Source organism: Meleagris gallopavo, chromosome 15 (assembly GCF_905368555.1).
Source record: "Meleagris gallopavo chromosome 15, MGAL_WU_HG_1.1, whole genome shotgun sequence".
NCBI classification, from domain to species: domain Eukaryota; kingdom Metazoa; phylum Chordata; class Aves; order Galliformes; family Phasianidae; genus Meleagris; species Meleagris gallopavo.
Genome location: NC_139418.1, coordinates 6,789,852 through 6,810,961, shown reverse-complemented (window position 1 = coordinate 6,810,961; position 21,110 = coordinate 6,789,852). Strand labels below are relative to the sequence as shown.

General features: G+C 35.4%; 1 protein-coding gene across 1 annotated transcript in view; it reads left to right on the top strand.

Annotated features, from left to right (window-relative positions):
- GABRA1 (gamma-aminobutyric acid type A receptor subunit alpha1) overlaps positions 1 to 20,886 on the top strand; it is a 40,890-nt gene extending 20,004 nt beyond the window's left edge. Inside the window, exons 5-10 of the mRNA XM_085236769.1 lie at positions 565 to 785; positions 2,366 to 2,448; positions 7,600 to 7,743; positions 12,710 to 12,862; positions 15,483 to 15,685; positions 18,717 to 20,886. Of these exons, the coding sequence (XP_085092895.1) occupies positions 565 to 785; positions 2,366 to 2,448; positions 7,600 to 7,743; positions 12,710 to 12,862; positions 15,483 to 15,685; positions 18,717 to 19,025 (1,113 nt within the window). The 3' untranslated portion in view covers positions 19,026 to 20,886. The remainder of the gene's footprint in view (positions 1 to 564; positions 786 to 2,365; positions 2,449 to 7,599; positions 7,744 to 12,709; positions 12,863 to 15,482; positions 15,686 to 18,716) is intronic.
- Positions 20,887 to 21,110: the final 224 nt, after the last annotated feature.

Here is a 21,110-nt window from a genome sequence, read left to right as displayed (position 1 = left end):
CCAAAGCTGTTCTCAGCTTGTTCTCTCTCTGGTGCAATAATTCAGACTATGAGCCATTTCATGTCCCATAAACCAGACCACATAATTTTAGTGAGCCATGAAGTTTTCATAAGTTGACTGCATGTTCATGCTACGGAGGCACCTAGAACAAAACGCTCTGGTAAAATCTTGTCTCACCAGCCTTGTTTTATTCTAAGAGACAAATTCTTCTTGTGCAGTGCACAATGGCTCAGTGTCTACAGGTTCAAATTACAGTTCTATGGAAGGTGAAAGTAAAAGGAGAAAAGGGCGGATGATGTTGTTTCCTATATATTATATCTTCAGTTCTTTCTGACTTTTCATATGCCATTCTTCCTAACATTTACTCTGTTCAGTACAGTAATGATGTTGTAGCTGCTAAATAACTAGCTTCAGATACATTGTAAGTAATTTAGAGAATAAATGTTCTGATAATTACTAATTTCATTAATAGTCTTGCTTTAAGGGAACAGTAAAATTATAATTTTCAAATTCCTGTGTTGCGACACATGGCAGTATTACCTTTTCTCTTCTGAATTGGTGTAGGAATACACTATAGATGTATTTTTCCGCCAAAGCTGGAAAGATGAGAGATTAAAATTCAAAGGACCTATGACTGTTCTCCGGTTAAACAATTTAATGGCGAGCAAAATTTGGACACCTGATACCTTTTTCCACAATGGAAAGAAGTCAGTGGCTCATAATATGACGATGCCAAATAAATTATTACGAATTACAGAGGATGGGACCCTGCTGTACACAATGAGGTGAGCCCTCAAATATTTTATCTTTCGTTTGACAATTTAAGTAGGTAAAGTTATTTTCCAAACAGGAAGCATGTTCCTTTTTGAGGATTATTTGATTCTTGTTAAATAATCTTTTTCACAATAAGGTCATAGTATGATGGACAAAAAGGCATTTGCAAGTATTTTGTTTTCCTTCCGCTGTGCTACCTTTACACATGCTGCACTTTTCTTTTGAGAAGGTAGAAGGCCTAGAGAGTTAGGAAACAGTCAGTTTGCAGAGGACCTTAATTTTGAGTTGCTTTCAAGGATTCCATCAGCAAAGTAGAATTACAGAATAGTTAGGTTCAAAGGTACCTTAAACATCACTTAATTCCACGTCATGCTCTGGGACACCTTCCTCAAGACCAAGTTGTCCAAAGCCCCATCCGATGTCACCTTGAACACATTGTAATTTCTTGTGCTTTTTGGGAATACAGAACATGTAAAAAGAAGAACATTTCACTAAAGTATTTGAAATGTTGGTTTTTTGTTTGTTTGTTTGCTTGTTTTTTTGTTTTGTTTGTTTGTTGTTTTTTTGTTTTGTTCTGGGATCATTCTTGTTAACATATTATTCTTTTTATGACAATAATAACTTGAGCTAGTCAGTTGTAAGCAGAGGTCGTTATTTTAAAACAGTGATGATGCACAGTGGTGGAAATGTTCTGAATTGAAAAGAACCGTGAACTGAGCAATGAAAGAAATGACACGTTGCCTCTACATGGCTATATTTATGTGACACTTCTGTCTGAAAGTCAAGATGGGTAGTTCAGTAAGTAGGTGAACAGTGAGCTTTCTTTTAACAATTCTGAAAATATTTTTAAAAGCAGTACAAGTATTTGAAGAAAATAAAGTCTCCAGACACTTGAGAGCTTACCAAATATGTTCAGTTTATTCTGAAATGTCTTTCAAGACTGCCAAGGCTAGGGTACAATGTGGTTGATTGGTACTTACACAAGTCTAGGTCAGTTTTTCTTTTCTGGCAAAATGCTTGTTCAGGAATTAATTCCCAAGAACACTACCTTGGTAGCACACTGTTCACATCTCTTTTTTGACCATAAAAATTTCTATTTCCTCATATTTGTAAGTGTCTTAATGCAATCTTTTGCCTGGCATTCAAGTATTGCAGTCCATTCCTTGCTGACATGTGTGTGATATGTGATTGTTTCAGGAAATGTTTTTAGTTTATTTGATTTCTCATACTCAGCAACATGTTGCTAGTAGCAACAAAATGATTTCAACAAATGTTTCAGCACCCCAAACTGGACAATTTAGTGATGGCAGCATGTAAAAAATTTTGGTTTCTGAGATTTTACTCCTCATCCCAAGTTAGAAGTATAAGCATGTCTCTGCTGTACAATGAGACATGGTAAAGAGTAGTCAGATTCAATGCTGTGTTTACATAGGTCTATCTGCATTCTGAGACAGGCCAATTAGGTCCTGCTCTAGCTGCTTATTAATCACATAACAGATGATAGACTATTTTATGTGTCTTAATAGAAGTCTATTTATTATTTCTATGAAAGTAGAATAAATATGTCTTTTTGCTCATTGATCCATTATAGATTGACTGTGAGAGCAGAATGTCCAATGCATTTAGAAGACTTTCCTATGGATGTGCATGCTTGCCCCTTGAAATTTGGAAGCTGTAAGTTTATTTTTAAATTGAGATTTCTCCGTTTTGAGGTCACTCTATAGACATATTGCACAACTGAGTAAACATCAAGGTTTTAATTTGGGGTACTTTTAACTTTTAATGGTAGTCTCATTCTTACATATGTTTATATTTCATAAAATGAATAATTCATAATCTAATGAATAAGACATAGAAGTGCCTTAAACACGTTCCAGTGTCATGCCTGGACATTCACAAAGGAGAAAAATGGTATCACCCCTAACTTCTAGAAAAGTAGCTTGTCACACACAAGGTGTTGTTAATCTTAGGGTTACTTTTTTTGTTGTTATTTTTTTTAAGTCGCAAAGTGAGTTTTAAAGATAAGTAATACAGACCATGAATAACTCAACTGGTATAGGTAAAAATAATTTTCCTACCATGATTTTGTATGTTTAGAACAAAATTTCATTTAAGATTACAATACCATTCATATTTCAATCATGCAACATTTCTAGAAGTGGAAAATGTCACAAAACTCCAAAGGGAGATTGCAACTTGCAACAGATTTGACCTTACATTAGAGAATGCACCAAATAAAATATAATATAATTGAAATCAGAGTAATAGCTGACAGCACTTCAGATAACTCGAGAATTTCTCTCCAAAAATTCAGTTTGAGTAGCAGCCCACATGACGCTGATGCTTAAAAGTTTACTAAACTTGCTATTACCAGAAATTAAATAAGAGGTCTGCTCTGAAAGTAATGCCTCCTCTTCCACTTCATTCGCCTGCAATGTCAGAGACAGATGTTGGTGAGATGACAGAAGAGGTTTGAACCTTCCTACAAACCTTCCATTCCATTTTGTTGCCATGTGACAGATGGCAGCACAGGGGCAGTCTGACAAAATGGCATCTGACATGGAAGCATGTATGAAGCAAAGGTGCTTCAGTGAATTCCTCCACCCAGAATAAATGGCACCCATTGACATCCTCTGACACTTGTTGAATGTTGTTGGAGACCAAATAGTGGATGTGAGCACAGTGAGGCAGTGTTTCAGCAGTGACAACAGTGTCAGTGGGTCACGGGTCACTAGCACAGGTGCAGATCTTTATGAGCAGAGCATGTAGGCTTTTGTTCATCACTGGCATAAATGGATAGCTAATGGTAGTGACTACACTGAAAAACCTTGTTTTGTAGCTGAGAATTTGCTCTATCAAATAGTGTTATTGTGGTCTTTGTATCTGTTGTAGTTTCCATGGAAATAAGGAGGAGGCAATACTTTTGAAGTGACCTACTTTCAACTCCTGCTGAAAGTCTTAAAGGAAAGGGGAAAAAAAAAAGTGAAGATCTGCTTTATTTCAGTTCAACACAAAACTAGGAAGATAAAATGTGTGGAAAATATAATATCATACAAATTGTTTTCTCAGTGGCAATTTTTTTCTAGTAGAAATAGGTCATTTCACTGATAATGGGTACTTAGTGACTTGATCTATTTTAGAAGCCAACAAACAAAACACCCTATTCATTCTTCACATGGTCCCAGACAGGATGATGGTTTACTTTAGACTGGCTACCTCTATGCTTACTATGAGAAAGCACTGGTGTTTTCTCTTTAAAGAGCTACTAGCCTCCTAGATACAATTTACAGAACAGAAGCTTATACAAACTTGAAGTATAGCTGACAGGAATAGCTTAGTACTTGAATGTCAACCTTTCTTACAGCAATTCCAATAAAGCTTTTGAATTTCCTGTAAATCAGAAAGGGGAAAAGAAGTCTTAGTCTGAATAATATAGAGTAGATAGCTGTAATGGATCTTTGATCAATAACAGCATACCTGTGCATTTGAGATCACCTGGGATCCCACTTATACTAGAAACAGTCACAGGACTGAATTTCTTTTGAAATGCATATTGAATGTATGCTGGATCTGGAAGACAGAAAGATGGATAAGCATGCATAAAACCTTCTGATAGAAAGCTAAACCATCAACAGTTTTTGAACAAATGTGAACTAGCAGACTGAATTTTTATAGACTTGATGTCTCTCAGCATATCTGTGTATCATTTAGCCACACCCTTAAACATCAGACACTAAAGTGCGAACAATAGTTTCCTTTCTTTTCCTATACTCAGCTATTTTTGGCTCAGTGTGTCCCAGATTAGAGTACTCTTGGCTCAACGAGTGCGTGGTTTTCCAGATTAGTTGGGATCTTGCCTTGATTAAATGATGAAGAGATAAAGAAATTATGCAAAGGATAGATAATAGAGATGCAAATACAGCTCTAGAATCACACCACAAGGTGAAAACAAGACAGCAAAAATATGTGCATGTATTTCTGAATATCATTTGTACCTAAATTTGTTTCCATTTTATTCTGCAATACATTTTTATTATCATAATATATATTATTTCCCTTAAATTAACTAAAGGATAATCAGTGAGTGTTATTTCTAATTGAAATATCACTTATTACCTTAAATTCATAGATGATAATTAGTACTCCAGTCTCAGAGTGTGGGCCATTTTATTGCACAAACTATTTGCAGTATTTTTCCATTTCGAACACAAACTGATTATTATCATGCCAGCTGTCCCAAACGGGAGCTAACAAAGCAAGTGCTTCCGAATGCTGGGAAATGTTGTGAGACAAGATCAAAGCATTTTCAGGGAAACTCTGTATTCTCCTAATAATTTTAAAGGAATTTATAATCCGGGGTAGTGTGTTCTGCAGCATGCTTGTACTGCAAACACTGCGGAGGAATCCACTATCCAAAATAGAACCTTAAATCTGGACCTCCCCCATCCGTCTCATTAGATTATAGAGCGTAATTACCACATTATAAAGTATTTCTGTCTCAATATTTGGTTATTCATAAATAGAAGTCTCGCTCACTGGACAAGTGGCTAGACTTGGACAAGTTATGGAAACAGGTCTCATAGCTGTACATATAAAAAGAGAATAAATTTACTCTTACAAAGAGAATATATTTTATCTTAAACTGAATTGCTGCTTTTTCAGTGAGAGCCACCTTCCAATACATTTGGGAGATTCCCTTCAGACAACTAAAGTAATTCATGAAATTAATCTTAATGGACTGAAGAATTTACTGAAAAAGACCTTTAATTGTAGTGAAAGCCGCTTTTTATGTGCAAATTGCAATACTAGACTTAGTAGCTCCCCAAAGTAGTGTTTGCCCAGCAGTATTTGTTTTGAATTAAATTGGATAAGAGTTTTTCCATGTCCTCTACTGTTACCCATCTCTTATTGGAGCTGGATTCAGAAAAGCCTCATACTGAAGGAGTGGCACATCTCCCATGGATTCTGCCTGTATTGTAGAGGCCAATAAATGCTTGACCCAGCTCCAAGGCTAAAATGACTTGCCAAAATAGCAGCTTAAGCTAGAGGTTATTCCAATGTAAATTCAATGTGACAAATGCTAAAGAGGCTTCTGGAACAACAGAAAGCCATATGTTGGCATAACAAAATCAGAAAGGCAGCTGCTGTCCTCAACTCTTCCCACAAAAATCTGATTGTCAGTATAAAATGAAGGCAACTCTGCAAAGCAATAATGAAAGGAGCAAAAGAATATGCTGCTACTTATGCAATATGTCAACTGGATCCTGAAGATAGGAGGGGGAACACACCATCCGTGGTGAAAATAGTGAACTGAACATGGCTGGATGGCAGTCACTGGGCAGATAGGGTCCATTTCCAGCACTGGTGAGTGTGCTACCTTCCCTCTGAGTTCTCATTCAGTGGTGCTCAGCAGTTCAAGAAATCAGCCCCCTCTCATAGACTTCATGTGTGCTCCAGAACAAGTGTTTCTAAGCTGATACTATCCCCTTTTCTTTATCTGGCTAGAATAGCAGACAAACTCTTGTAATTACTGTGGCCATTATTTTTAAGGTCAGAATTATAAATAAGTAGATTTGCATTTACAGTTGCTTCCAAAAGAACTATGCATATGTTACAGTGCTTGGGGAATATGAAGTCTGAGGGCAAAAGCAACCTTGCACTTCAGTAATCAGGATCAAATGCCATGCAATTAATTTACCAGTATGCTCCATCTAAAACCACCTCTTCAATTACTGTTATCTCTTACACTGATAAGATAAAATTATTAACTCACAAATGAGGTCAAGTGAATAGATTCCTCCTTTCCCTTTCCTGCTTACCAGGTCTGAAATGTACAGGGAAAATCTCATCTAGCAGGTAGGAATCAGTCAGTCATTTAAATATACATTTATAGTGGCATTTTAGATGCCCTAAGATGTCCCATCTGGCTTTCAGCTGCCTCTGGTGGGAGCAAGCTTTACGTAGGCTCTAATCACACACTCAGTCCCATACATGTCTTGGATACTCCTAGGTGTCAAGAACGACACTCAATGCCTCTATGTAGACAGCTAACTCCCACCCCAACTGCTCAAAGCGAGAGCTGTCAGACCGCAGACCACACAAAATGACAGAACAGTATTGCAAGACTAAGATAAAAAAAATAGTATACAGTTTAATTCCTGAAATAATATAAATAATAAACTAATAATAGCACAAAACATCTGGATGGCATATGTAGGATGCTACTGAATATCTATATAACATGCTTGAGGAATTGAGATTGGAGAGTCCAAAAATCCAGCAGAAATATCTGCTATGCCTGTTATAGAACAAAGGCAGTGTGAGAGGGTGGTGCCAAAGTAGAGAGCTCTGGTCAGGCTAACGAAGAGGTCAGTGAAACTACTCTGAGGTGGACTTAGTTTATTACAGTGGCTCAAGCAACACCACACCACCACAAACTGAAAATACTGGGGCTCATCTTTCTCAATAGTTGATAAAAATTAGAAAAAGAGCTTGAGTTCTTCAATGACCCTGAAATTCCATGCCTAACTCTTCTTAATGATTATTTAGATTTTTTACAGTTAGGAACAATGTAAGAAAGATAAAATCCTTCATACCACTGAGGATGAACCTGAAACTTGCCCGACAGCATCTATTTATCTGATCATCACAAGAACAGGCATAGGCAGTTATACTTGCCATTGACAAAAAGTTGCAGTAAGCAACTGCATTTTCTGTAGGTGGTGAAAGAGAAGTTAACATTAATCTACTGCTCAAAACAATGTTAAAGTCATATGGCAACAGAAGGTGAAAAGCTAAAATGTGCTGTATTTGTTTTACAATTAGATGCTTATACCAGAGCAGAGGTTGTGTATGAATGGACACGGGAACCAGCAAGGTCAGTGGTGGTGGCTGAAGATGGCTCTCGACTGAACCAATATGATCTGCTTGGACAAACTGTGGACTCAGGAATCGTTCAGTCCAGCACAGGTCTGTGAAAAAGGTTTGCTGGGAAGGGTTGTGGTTTTGCTTTAATGGAAGATCTGTAACATCAAAGCAGAATTTAGAGCAGAAGAAGAAAAACTCAAAAAACAACTGATGAGAATGAGAGAGAGAAACGACAATATATGGCTTTTAGGTTAGGGAAACACAGCTCTGAAAAGATAACATATCCTGAGATTATTTCCTGCTTAAATTGGTTGTTAAAATATTTCAACAGTTGCAAAGCTTCCTATAGTGGTGAATCTAACCAGAAAGAAAGAAACAAAGCAATCTACGCTATAAAGAATCTTTCCTCATATCTTTATCATATTATCTGCTTACTATATATAAGAGCATCAGAATACGAGTCCTCAAAAACCATGTTCTGGAAACAGTGAAATAAGGTGCTGAAAGTAAGCACATATTTTCTCAAGAAGGTATTTAGAGGGTGAAAAAAAATTCACTGAATTAACAAAAAACATTTGGAACATCAAACATAGGATTTGTGTATCTTAAGTTCTGCATCAGCTTTAAATCTAAAACTACTAGAAAAGTGGTAGAAAAAAATAACCCATGCTTTTATGTTATATATTTATACCTTTGAAGCTGGCTAATTTGGAATTTTACTTTAATTACTTTGGAAGGGCACAAAGATCTAAACACAGTCATAAACTGAGCACTGAGGATGAACAAGACCTCATAGCCTTGTCTGGCTTGAATGTTCAATGGACCAGAGAGAAGAACTCCATTACAAGTAACTGTATGGCTTTGAATGCCCATGCAGTTGTGTCAGAACTCAAGAAAAGCACAGCTACCTAAACCAAACTTTCTAATGAGTCATTTGTAAAGTGAACAGACATTTAAGAGAAAATGAATCAATGTAATGTGAACCCTAATTAATGTCTGATTTACTTGTTATTTAGCTTGTCAGTATTTATTTGTAAGTCCACCTAAGATACAAAGTTTATCTTATACTAATAAGCATAATATATTTCCAGTGCTCCAATTTTCAAGATACTGCTTGGAAGCTTCTGTTCAGTACATGTAATTTTAAAAGTAAGTGGAATGGCAGAAATAAGGACTTTGCATAAGAACAATATCAACAGAACTGCTTCCATAGACTTGTTACTTCCATTATTGAGCAATGATTTGCCCATCAGGCAAATAAAATGAGAGAGAACTTTTGGCTGGGCCACAGCCAGAAGTGTTCCTGTTGATGTCTGTGGAGCCCGTAATTCACCCCACCTGCCCCTTCCTGAAAAGGCAAGAAGAGGCTCATAAGCTTGGGAATGTACAATACCAGATATTGTTCAGGGTAATTAGACAGTACTGCGAGAAGCACCATGTAAATTCTGAAGACAGATAATAAATCTTTAAACAGAACTGAAAGCAAACCTATGAAATGTAAAAACTCGTATTACATGTTCAAGAAAGAACTAAATTATATTTCTTTTGCCCATGATATTTCATAGGATTGAATTCTGTCTAATTTTTATGCCTGACAGAACTCTTTACCAATCCCATCCTAAAAGCAATATAATTAATACTTGCTTAAATAAAATTATATTGTCTAGATGCAGAACAGGTTTATAAAGAATATAATGGATAAAAGCTAAAAATAAGCCCATAAATAATCTTTTAGTACAAATTTGCAACTCTGTTTAGTTAATACCAACTAAGAAAAGTGGTGGAAGAAACTTGTTTGAAAAGTCAGTGTCTCAAAAGTACTTCTTGAAGTTTGTTTTCACCAAAATAGTGGGGATCAGAAGTGATTAATGGTCAACTTTCTGCCCCACTAAGACAGCTGGGCAGCTATCTCAACACAATCCTCCAGCACATCTTTATCCTCTCATCATCTGTTTTAATACACCATGTACGTAATGAAAATTGTGAAATCCCTGCCTGCTTCCAGAGTTGTGGAGGTTGACTCCTGTGACAAAAAAACAAAAGGAGCTGAAGTCAATCTTCACTAAGAGTTCTCAGCACCTCTATTAGGCGAGAAAATGCTCTCTCACAGCTGATTCTATGGTTCATTAAGGGAAACTTCAAACACTTCAGTAATTTCTGATACTGATAGTTGTCTGGAATTCTAGACACATATTTTCTATACCTACCTTAGGTAGGTATTATCAAAACTATAAATGATTTGATGAAACTGCTATTTTGTTTTGTTTTGTTTCGTTTTCCCCTTGATAGTGGTCCATCTGCTATCCTCATTTCTGGATCTAGAACAAAATCCTGAATTTTTAATGAAAAGAGATCTGCAATTTCTACTATTTAAAAAAAAAATAAAAAAATTGTTTTTTTCAGTCTACTTATTCACTCATTCCACCAGTGGAAGAATCTGTTCTGTTTCCTTACACGTGCAGGTTCTACAAGCTTAAATATAGCATTCAGTAAGCAAAATAATACTGCCATTTTGCTTAAGCAGGGAGCCAGTCATTTTTAAGTTACATATGTGCAGTTTCTGTCACTCTTCAACTATCAAGTCCTATTCGGATGGACTTTAAAATCATATTATTTGTAAGTGCTTGAACAGATGCATAAAGGGCTTGGGAAAATTCCCATTTACACAGAATTATTTTGCCACCTTGAACACATTGTTTTGCATAGAGAATCAGCAGGGTTTGTAATCACTAAATGGTATATTCTTTTCCCATTGTTCTAAAACCCTGCTGAGAGAATACTTCTTAAGAGGTGTTATTTGCTCTTGGGTTACACAGCATAAGGAGAGAAATATTTTGCTTTAAACTAATGTCAAGGAAAGCCTCATTTCTACCCACAGTGATAGGATAAGTATTATTACAGTAAACTCATTTCCCTCTTCGAACCTCATGTCTGCATGTCATTAAAATTAACGTGATGCACATTAAGTTTAGGTGCCCACCTGATTAACTGGGTTTATTAAAAATAGTTTAAAGAACATCAAGTAATAGGTCTGATCTGACTTTACTGAATATCAGCCATTTCATTATAAGGACACAGGTTAATTTACAATATCTGAACACTGACTCTTAATTGTGAAACATCATAGAATTAAGGGCTGCTTAAATACCGCAGCAAAAGTGCGGAGCACAGACACAAGCTCTGTCAGAGTGCTGGAAAGATTGAAACGTGGACATGGTTCAAAACATTAGGTTAATGTAAATGCAGGAGTTGTGTGGCCACTTTTAAAGGTTTCATATTGTACAATATGTGTAAATTAAATGTCCTGTAGTTATTTAAATAAGTCTCATTAAGATCTACAATATTTTAATAAATGATTCAAGTCCATTCGTATTTTGAGGACCTGAAGAAACATCTTTGATTTTTAACTGAATGTAGGCATTGATGCACTTCTTGTGGCATTATCTGCCTCCTAACTCAGACCTGTTGTAGCTCTGAACTGATGAGGGTAATCCTGGACTTTTTAATTGCCTTCATGCTTTGAATCCCGTTCTCATTTCTCGAGGTTAAAAATACTTTCATAATTTAAGCAGCTAAATAAAGTTTCAGAGCAGAGCAATGTGTTCACTCTGTATTCTTAGCTTGCCTTCTATTGTTGCTGAATTAATTCTGGCATACCATTGTGAGCATTCTATATGAGACTGCATTAAAATAGCCATAGCAGATAAAATTAAATTACTGTTTTTTCTAGCTAGGATTGGCATTCTTCCTAAGATTACAGTCGCTGCTGTGGGTTGTTTTGGTGAAAATTAAAGAACAATGGGTAAAAATCACATCAACAACCATCATGTTGCTCTGGAAGTTCTATTTTTTTGATAGAATTTTTTTCTTGTTTAGCCATTGCTTTACCTTAAATTTTTAATTGATTCTCTTTTGTCCATTTGCTATTGACTTCTATTTTATATTGAAACAGATCAGGACTATTGTCACATCCTATCTATAAGATTTCCTCAGGGTTATACATTGAGCAATTGCTCAAATGAATGTTCTTCTAGACTTTCTTTTAAAGAAAAGTGCATTTAACATGCTCAGTGTATAAGCAGTCAATGTCTAGACATAGTTTTTCAATCCAATTTAAGCTATTACTGTTCAGGAGCAACAGTCTCTTTCCAGGTGCCTGTATTTTAAAAGAGAATAATGGTGATTTCACGTCATCTCTAATCTAGACAGAGGTTTTCATCCAGTTATAGTTCCACCTGTTTCATTCCTAAGATAACATCCATTGTATAAAGAATCAATCTACACTGAACAAAATGTCACAGCTATAGGTTTTCCAATCTTTTGAGAATATACTGTTCTTCAAAATATGTTTTCAATGATGTTGTAAATAATAGTCCGAAAATAAGGCATTATTTGCTACCGTCTGGAAAGAAAGAATTATAGAGTTATATAAATGCTAACAATGCCTTTTGTATGTAACTGGAATACACAAATCATATGTTTTTGTAGCACCTAAAACGCTAACGGTAATGAAAATATTCTATACTATTCTTGCATTGGCCATTTACTGGGCAAGAGAATTTAGTGAATTAGTAGGATAGGGATGCTTAATATTTAGAGTAGATAAAGCACACACATTGATAATAGAAACATAACCACATCAAAAATTACAATTTAAGCTTGAAACATTTCTGACTTGCTGTCATCACTTGGTCTTTGAATGATGTTTCCATGTGCATATTACAGCAGTTTTCCAGCTTCTAATGGAATGAAATCTTTCACAAGAGGCCTAAACAGCCTCCAATTATAATGCAGACATTCATTCTCCACTACTCAGTGGAGATGAAAAGATGCAAATTTAATTAGTGTTTCCCAGAACTGTCTAATTTTGTTATTATTAGTGGAACTTCAGAATTTGCTTTAAATGTTTTCTTCGGAACTGACCCAATATAATTTGAGGTTGGTTTTTTTTTTCTTACATCAGAGTTGTACATACAGTGAAAAGTGACTTCATTTAAAGTCTCCTGATTTTTGTATTTATAAAAGCTTTACAGTTTTGTTTTTCTTTTTCATTTTTATTTATTTTTAGGGGAATATGTTGTTATGACTACACATTTTCACTTGAAGAGAAAGATTGGTTACTTTGTCATTCAAACTTATCTGCCATGCATCATGACGGTGATACTGTCACAGGTGTCCTTCTGGCTCAACAGAGAATCTGTTCCAGCAAGAACTGTCTTTGGTAAGAAAGACTTATAAACTCCTTGGCAATGACACGCCAAATAAATGTAAGAATTTTTATGGTAAAACTGTTATGCGCAGAGTGATATTGGAGAAGAGCATGTCTACTGCACTATGTACAGGCTCAAGAGATAATGTTTCATTGTAAAGATGTACCAGAAACCTATACAAGTTCCAAACCTTTTAAATTGAGAGTAAAATTGGACCTGAAAATATCTTGAACAATCTATTCCAGTTCTACTTTTCCAAAACAGTATGGATATGAATGAAACATTTCTGATGATGACATGTGACATCCATGATATCCATGGTGGGGACTGTCAGAAAGTTTTAATTAATGGTATGGGTCACTTGATATCCTTGACACCCCCAGCCTCTTTGAACATTTTTAGCTTAAAAATCCCCTCAGTAGGATGCTACTAAAGATCTCCTGTTAAAATCAGTGATGATTTATTGTGCTTACAACAGTGAATAGATGCACTCAATGAACGCAGTAACAAGGGAATCTGAAGGACTGTAACTTTATACAGTTGGTCCCCAGTGCTTTAACCACTGCTGGCAAACACTTATTTTAAAATTAGAAACAAACAACTAGCATAATCTCTGAAGATAAGAATCCAAGGCAAGTACTTTGTTAAAAAAAGAAGAAAAAAAAGAAAAAGAAATAACGTATCTTTAAAAGGAAAATAGAACCTGATATTTCTATGATGTGATGTAGTCTTTTTTGTGATGTATGGATGGGACACCTGAGCACATTTGGCAGGAGGATGCAGAAGAGCACAAAGCCAGGCTGGCTGTCACACTCACTTCCTGCCTTAGGGCAGAAGGATGCAGGATGCCATGGGCCTTCCTGCTCTGCATGAGGTAATTTACCCAGCGATGCAGCTGGAGAGAGTTACAAGGCCTGATGTTGAGAAACATGCAGACACTGAAACTCTTGTTGATCAAAAGCTGTTTTTATTGATCTTTCTCAGGCACACTTCTTAGATATACTTTCACTTCCCAAAGCCTCTGGAAATAATTCACAGCTTGCATAACCTTAGACCTCATGAACCAAGTAAAGACTTTTTGTAGATATCTGGATGTGCATTTACAGAAGAACGGTTTAAAGCACAAGATAATTACATTTTATTTACATAATGTGATTTAGATTAACGTCTAAAATTACTTCAGAAGTTTTATCACCAACTTCACTGAGAATTGATCTGGGACATTTACGAGCCTGTGTACTCAAAACTACTGAAGTTGTATCTATTTTATCTCTCTTTGCACATGCCATTTAAAAGGAAATGTCAGATCAGCATTTTGCAATGCCATACTTCATTGTCCCTAGATAGAGGACAACATTTTCTAGTCTCACAATGAATAATACATAATACTGCATGATCTCCAGCTGCTATCTTGAGAGCTCAAGAACCCATGTATTTTCGCAAGTTCTCCTGTTAGAAGACAGTTATTTAGTAAACAGTGTTGTATTTACTCCATCATTAGGTATCAACATAGGTGATTTTTCCACTTCCTGATGGCATTAAAAAAACATCTCAGGATACCTCTCATGAACAAATGTATACAGAAGCACATCTTACATCTTTTAGCCCTCTTACTATCACAGATAATATAAATTATAAATCCTGCTTTGCACAAGAGAACCATAAGCTTGCTAATAATGAGTCAAATATGAGATTAGGTTGTCTCTCAGGGATGGGAAATTGCTTCTCCACTCGGCACTAAAATTTCAAGCTCTTTACACTAGTATGTAAATACACTTCATTATTTGGCCTATTTTAGACCACTTCACATTTTCACTAACACTCAGTGCAGCAAAGATGAACTTGCAAAACATTCAATACAGGATACTGCAGTTGTCAAGGTAACTTGTGGACATATGATTTGATGTAAATGTCCAGCCTACGCTTGCAGATCTTGCAGAGTTCAGTGCAGCCCTACCACTGCCAGTGAAAGCTCCACGGGGAGCTCAAGTGTCATCAGCTATAGGAGCTCTGATATCACAGATGCAGATAACATTATTATTGTTGTTCTTAAATAAATTCTGTGCTATTTTGGGGGCATCAGGGAACATCTGCATATGAATTTAAATAAATGTAATGCTACATAAAGCTTAGTGAATTTATCTATGAAGGAACATATACTTCATAAACAATTTTAGTATTAACAATAACCAGGCTAAGAAACACAAAACTAATAAGCTTTTAAGTTTTATGTTTAAACATATTAAAACTACCACAAGAAGTACACATGTGAGTCAATATATTTTTAGGGCAATTTACACAGTTTGGGTAAGGAAGAGCAATGATGATTCCTTCCTCCATGAAGCTCTAAGTATTATCCAGTCCAAAACTTAAAAAATTATTGGCATCCCCATTTAAAAATTACTATTGTACTAAAACGACTGAAAGAAAAATATAAAACAGATGTTTCAAAGATCCCACAACTTCTGTAGAATTGGAAACCCTGATATCCTCAGATAGCAACTGAATTTAAGTGGAGAGGTCCATAAGAATGATGGGTGCAGATGAGGGTTTCCTATCTGTTGCAGTAATTGAGAATTGAAGTGCAAAATAAAACTGCTGATATGAGGACAAAACCTGTTTGTTTTCCAGGAGTGACAACTGTCCTAACAATGACCACGCTGAGTATCAGTGCGAGGAATTCACTCCCTAAGGTGGCTTATGCCACTGCCATGGATTGGTTTATAGCTGTGTGCTATGCCTTTGTGTTTTCTGCACTCATCGAATTTGCAACAGTGAATTACTTCACAAAGAGAGGTTACGCATGGGATGGCAAAAGTGTTGTTCCTGAAAAGGTAACGCCATTTAATAGCTACTCCAACAATTCACATTATGTCACACACTATCTCCATATATTTTTTAATAGGTGGTTGGTTTTTTTTTGTTTGATTGTTTGTTTTTTGAGGGAAGGCACTTCATTCTGTAGTACTGGAGCAAGATAAAGTGTCCATGCCATAGTATATATGAAGAGGAAAATCTTGTGGCTGCTGTATTTGAGCTTCCAGAGTACTCAACTTAAAGAGGATTACCAAGTGATCATGATCAAACCATCAATGCAGGGCTTTTTCTTGCCTTTGCCTACTATAATTTCCCTGTTTTTTAAAAATAGAAATATTGTTATTTTTAATTCTTAGCCTATATATGAAATTGGGTTGTTCTGGGAGTCAGTAACCCTGATCCACATCTCCATCAAGGCAAAGGAGGACATCAGGTTGTCTCCTTGTAGGGATCAGACTGTAAGTCACATATGCATCAACAAATTGTTGCGGATGTACAGGGAATGAAAGTTTCCTGTTTCCTATGAAATATCATGTGAGCTCCTTCTGTGAGGAAGCTCATTTTGCTTATTTTCTAAGAGATCTTGAAAGAGACTTTTAACTTGCCTAATTGCTTATTGCCTAATTACTTATGAACATTCACAGATTAGAGAATCAGCAGAATAAATATTTGGAGGAGCAGATGTTACTCATTGGTATGCGAATATATATGTTTAATTCAGGAATGTACGGATAGGATATATAAATATTCTTTGTTGTACTGTTTTTTCTATTTTCGTTGTGTAAGTCATTCAGTGATAAAACAGAAATAAACTCTGAACATCTACTCAGTGATAACCAACATAAAAGCATCGTGGAACAAAATGAAGCAATTAATTTACAGGTTTGAGTGGTGCCACTGCTGGTCAATATTTTCAGTTATTGATAATACCTCCATTGAAAGTCATTCTTTTCTGTTTTTCTGTGCTTTTATCTGCATTATAGCTATTTTTTAAAGAATGAGTTACTTTAATAGAAAATATTAAATATTAATTATTCCTATTTTAATACTGTCTACCTACTAACATAAGTTACTACAACCAGCCATTTATTTCAAAGAAAATTAAATTTTCATACAAAAAAAAAAAAGAATAAAGAAAAAAAAAAAAAGACAAACCAGAACAGTAAAAGCACAATATTCAAATACTGTCTGAAACATTGGAGGATGTACGATTTTACATTCACTAGCAGGTAAGGGTCTTCATTCTTGCCTTTGTTATAAGACAACAAAAGTATGCCACCACTCAGTAGAGCGTGTTATCTGCAGACATTAAAGAAAAGCAAGCAAAGCAAGCTAACAGTGAACAAAGCATCACAGATTAATAAAGTTTAGGGCTCCTGTTAGCTGTTATGTTTTCATTAATTCAAATTTGACATAAAGTGTCAGTCCCCTGATTGGTGTCAGGCCTTCCTGTGGATCAGATTCCTTACGAAATTTGTATCTGTAGGCTGAGTGTCCCCTGAAACTTCTGCAATCTAGTTCTTCAACCTGTTGGATTTAGAGCTGCTCATTAGCACTTCTTGCCGATGGGGAAACAGTACAGGCATGTCAGCAACCCTCCTGCTCAGGAGAAGAGAAAGAACAGGCAACCAGAAAGCCTTCTGACTTCATCTTTTTTCTTTTCTGAGTATTTTTTTTTCCAGCTGTTTGTTTTTCTTACTCAGCAGAGATATTCGAAGACGTTTTGAAGCTTTTCCTGAGCCTCAAGCTACGGTGAATATTACTGTCTTGAAACAAAGAACATCTGCACCACAGGCACTATCTGAATCCCCTTTCCTATGAAGAAACAAATTTAACATTTCATCAATACAAGTTTCCTTCCTGAATGGGGCTCAGTGTCATGCTTCAACACGCTTCTTCCCACGTGCCCCCATGCTTTTGCAGCTTTCCTGCATGTTCTCAGGTGTCCTTCAGGAACCTTTCTGTTCACCTCCTTAATTTTTTATTTATAAACTAAAGCCCCCCTGCCTTCCCAGGGCCTTGTCTATTTAGCTATTAAACTATAGTCAATCCATGACAAATAGCACTGTGACTATCTTAAACAGTACTTCATCTCTGGGACAGCTGCATCTTGATAACAGATAGTTCTATTTGCTATTCTGTGAAATGATGCAATAAAACCACTCCTACTATTTTTTCTCGATCCACATTATCATCTTCTTCCTTCTTGAGGAAAACATGGTCAACATTCCCTTTTCTTCCCCCCTCAGCAAACACTATGATGGAATCCTAACGATTTTCCAAGCTCTTGGCATTATTATGTCTTTTTGTTTCCTGATAAATAGTGTTTTTCTTTACACCTCCCACTGAAAAACATTCAGTACAGTCTTGCTTTACAACATGAATGGCTACAAAAATCATGTGGCTACTTAAGACCCCCTCTTCTGAATGTCATTTCAGCCATTATGATCTAATTGCTACATTCAAGTAGGAACTGAAAATTTCTCTCTCTTAATCCATATGCTTCTGGTGTAAATCCTTAGTATAAAAATGATTGGTTTGGTGTGTTTCCAAATAATCCACTCTTTTGTGTCATGGTTGCATGATATTTTTATTGTATATTTTTTATGTAAGAACTGTGTTAGAATGAATCATAAAAACATTGTTTGTCTTGGAAAATTACATTAAGAAATTCAGTATCCTTTAAGGTTCTTGTGCTGGTCAAGTGGCAGAGTTGATTAAGGGAGTGTTGAATTATGAATGGTTCATCACTGCTCATTCCCATTAAAGGTAATTTTGTCTAACAGTGAACCTAGTTATCAGGGTAAGTCTTCACTATCCATCATATACTTCAGTTTAAGCAATACAAATAATCCAGATGAGCGATTCTGTCTCTGTCTTCGTCTAAGTATTTTGCATGAGCCGTGTACCCTGACATTACCTTCTTACTTTACAGGTTACCACAATTTACGGAATAAAGTTAACTTATAGCAAAATTTCATTGTGCTTTTTTTAGTATGTTACCTATTGAGAAGCCAATAAGAATAAAATATTTTCTTCTTTCTTTAGCCAAAGAAGGTGAAGGATCCTCTCATTAAGAAAAATAACACGTACACAGCTGCAGCTACAAGCTACACCCCTAATATTGCAAGGGACCCTGGGCTGGCAACCATTGCTAAAAGTGCAACGATAGAGCCCAAAGAAGTTAAGCCAGAAACAAAGCCTGCAGAACCCAAGAAAACTTTTAACAGCGTCAGCAAAATTGATCGACTATCAAGAATAGCTTTCCCATTGCTTTTTGGAATCTTTAATTTAGTCTATTGGGCTACCTATTTAAACCGGGAGCCTCAGTTAAAAGCCCCGACTCCACATCAATAACCTCATATATCCATCTAGCTCTGTTTTGTCTTTTGCTCTGGGAATTGCTTCCAGTTTTCACATACAGTAATTCCCATTTGGAATATCATAAAGGTTTCTTCATTTAACCAGAAGTAAAATATATCTGTATATTTAAGAACCCTATATACAAGGGAGAGAACAACATAAGCTACATAACTTTGGGAAACTGATTCTTCAAAAGGGAAAGAAAGTTCTAGTAATGGGAAAAAAAAAAAGGCAAGCATTTGTAGATAGCTTAATACTGAATGTCCCCAAGATATATTGTATATGTACATGAAAAAGATATTTTTATTCAATGGATTGTGAGGAGCAGGAAAATACTCTTTATGATGTCCATGTTGCACATACTATACTGCATCACTTTTTCAACCACTGTTTATAATCTTTTCAAGGATTTAAAGCTTTCCATTGGCTGAATCCCATAAGATAAGTTATTTTCCTATTCCTTTTTCCCTTCTATATTCCAAATGACCTAACTTAAAATATTAAATGATTGTTAAAGAAAAAAATTATTCACTGTAGATACAGTTCATCACTGTATAGCACATAAGATCTAATGGTAAAAAATGCTTTAATCTGCTCTCTTACTGCAGTCTCGTTCTAAGCATTAAGTTGTTACTAGACTAGATTTCAAACCAGTTGCACAATCAAGTGCAGATCCCAGGTCCCTCAATCTCCTGTGTAATCCAAACAAATCCCAGATGCTTTTACAGATAGCTTTTACTCATCACTGTTATAGAGAGTTTAAAAAAAAAAAAACAAAAAACCAAACCAAAACACAAATTTTGCAAGCTCTAGATATGTTGAATGTATTCTTTTATAAAATGATACATTAAAAAAAGCTTTAGAATGAAATTTATGGATAGCAGAAAGACAAAATATAGTATTTAAATAATATATGTAAATATGCAGCATGAGATTGTACATTTTTCTTATTTTCTTTTTCTTTTTTTTAAAAACTTTTTTAAAGTTTTGTTCCTAAAACATTGTTTAGACGTCACCTCTTAGCTCTTAATATGTTGTTAAACGCTCAATAAAACATATTTAGAGCCTAGATAAAAAAATCATTGGCATTGGAAAGTCTAAAAAAATACATAGGAAGTGCTTGGAATTAATTCCATTTGTAAAGTGGTTAAGTGTACAGTAACTTGCAATTTGACAATGTCATCCAATGTTTACTATTAGATTAATGACTGGTCTGCTCAGGTCATGCATAAATACTAAAGTATGGGATTATATTTGGTAGGTAGAAATGGTGAAATATTTGCTAAGACAGAAGTTCATCTGTATATTACTGCTATATTTGCTGATACACAACTGTTACAATAAGTGATGTAATATATGTAGCATTAAATACAAAAAAGTCATACAGAAAAGAATGTACAGGAAAATAGATTTTATTGAGTAAACTTATAACATTTCATTTTTACTGTAGCAATATATTTGTAGGAACAACATGTAAGGGCTTTAAATACAAGATGTCCATTTTGCAGGTATTGTGCTCCCTTAAAAACAATTCTAGTCCGTATCACTATTGCTGATCGTTAGAAATAAAGTTTCAGATAAATCTTTTTCAAAGAGACGGGAATAACGGTGAGTGTTGGCAAGGATCAATTAAAAAACCACAGCACACTGTACTGAGTCAATTTTGAAGAAATGCTACATAAGTCTCTAGAGAAACAGCTAATCAAAATTAAATTTCACAGTCTCATTTCAGGCAACGTTTTATGAACCTCAACAAGTCAGAAAGTTGACGCTCTCTATCTACAAAAGGAAGTAGTTAATGTTTTATGTTTTATTTAGTTGTTTTTCTCTCTCTCTCTCTCTTTTTTTTTTTTTTTTAAATAACGCTTCATTGTCTAACATCTAGTCCTGTCTAAACTTGATAAGTTATCTGATTGGAGCTTATTAACAGGGGATGTTTTCATCTTCTGATATCATGTGTAGATATATGTATAGAAAAAAATAAACTATGGCTCTTTAACTTCAGTGTACTTGTTTATCTTGTTATTTTTGGCGTTTAACTAGTGTGTTCATTTAGGGCATTTTATCCTTCTAGTAATT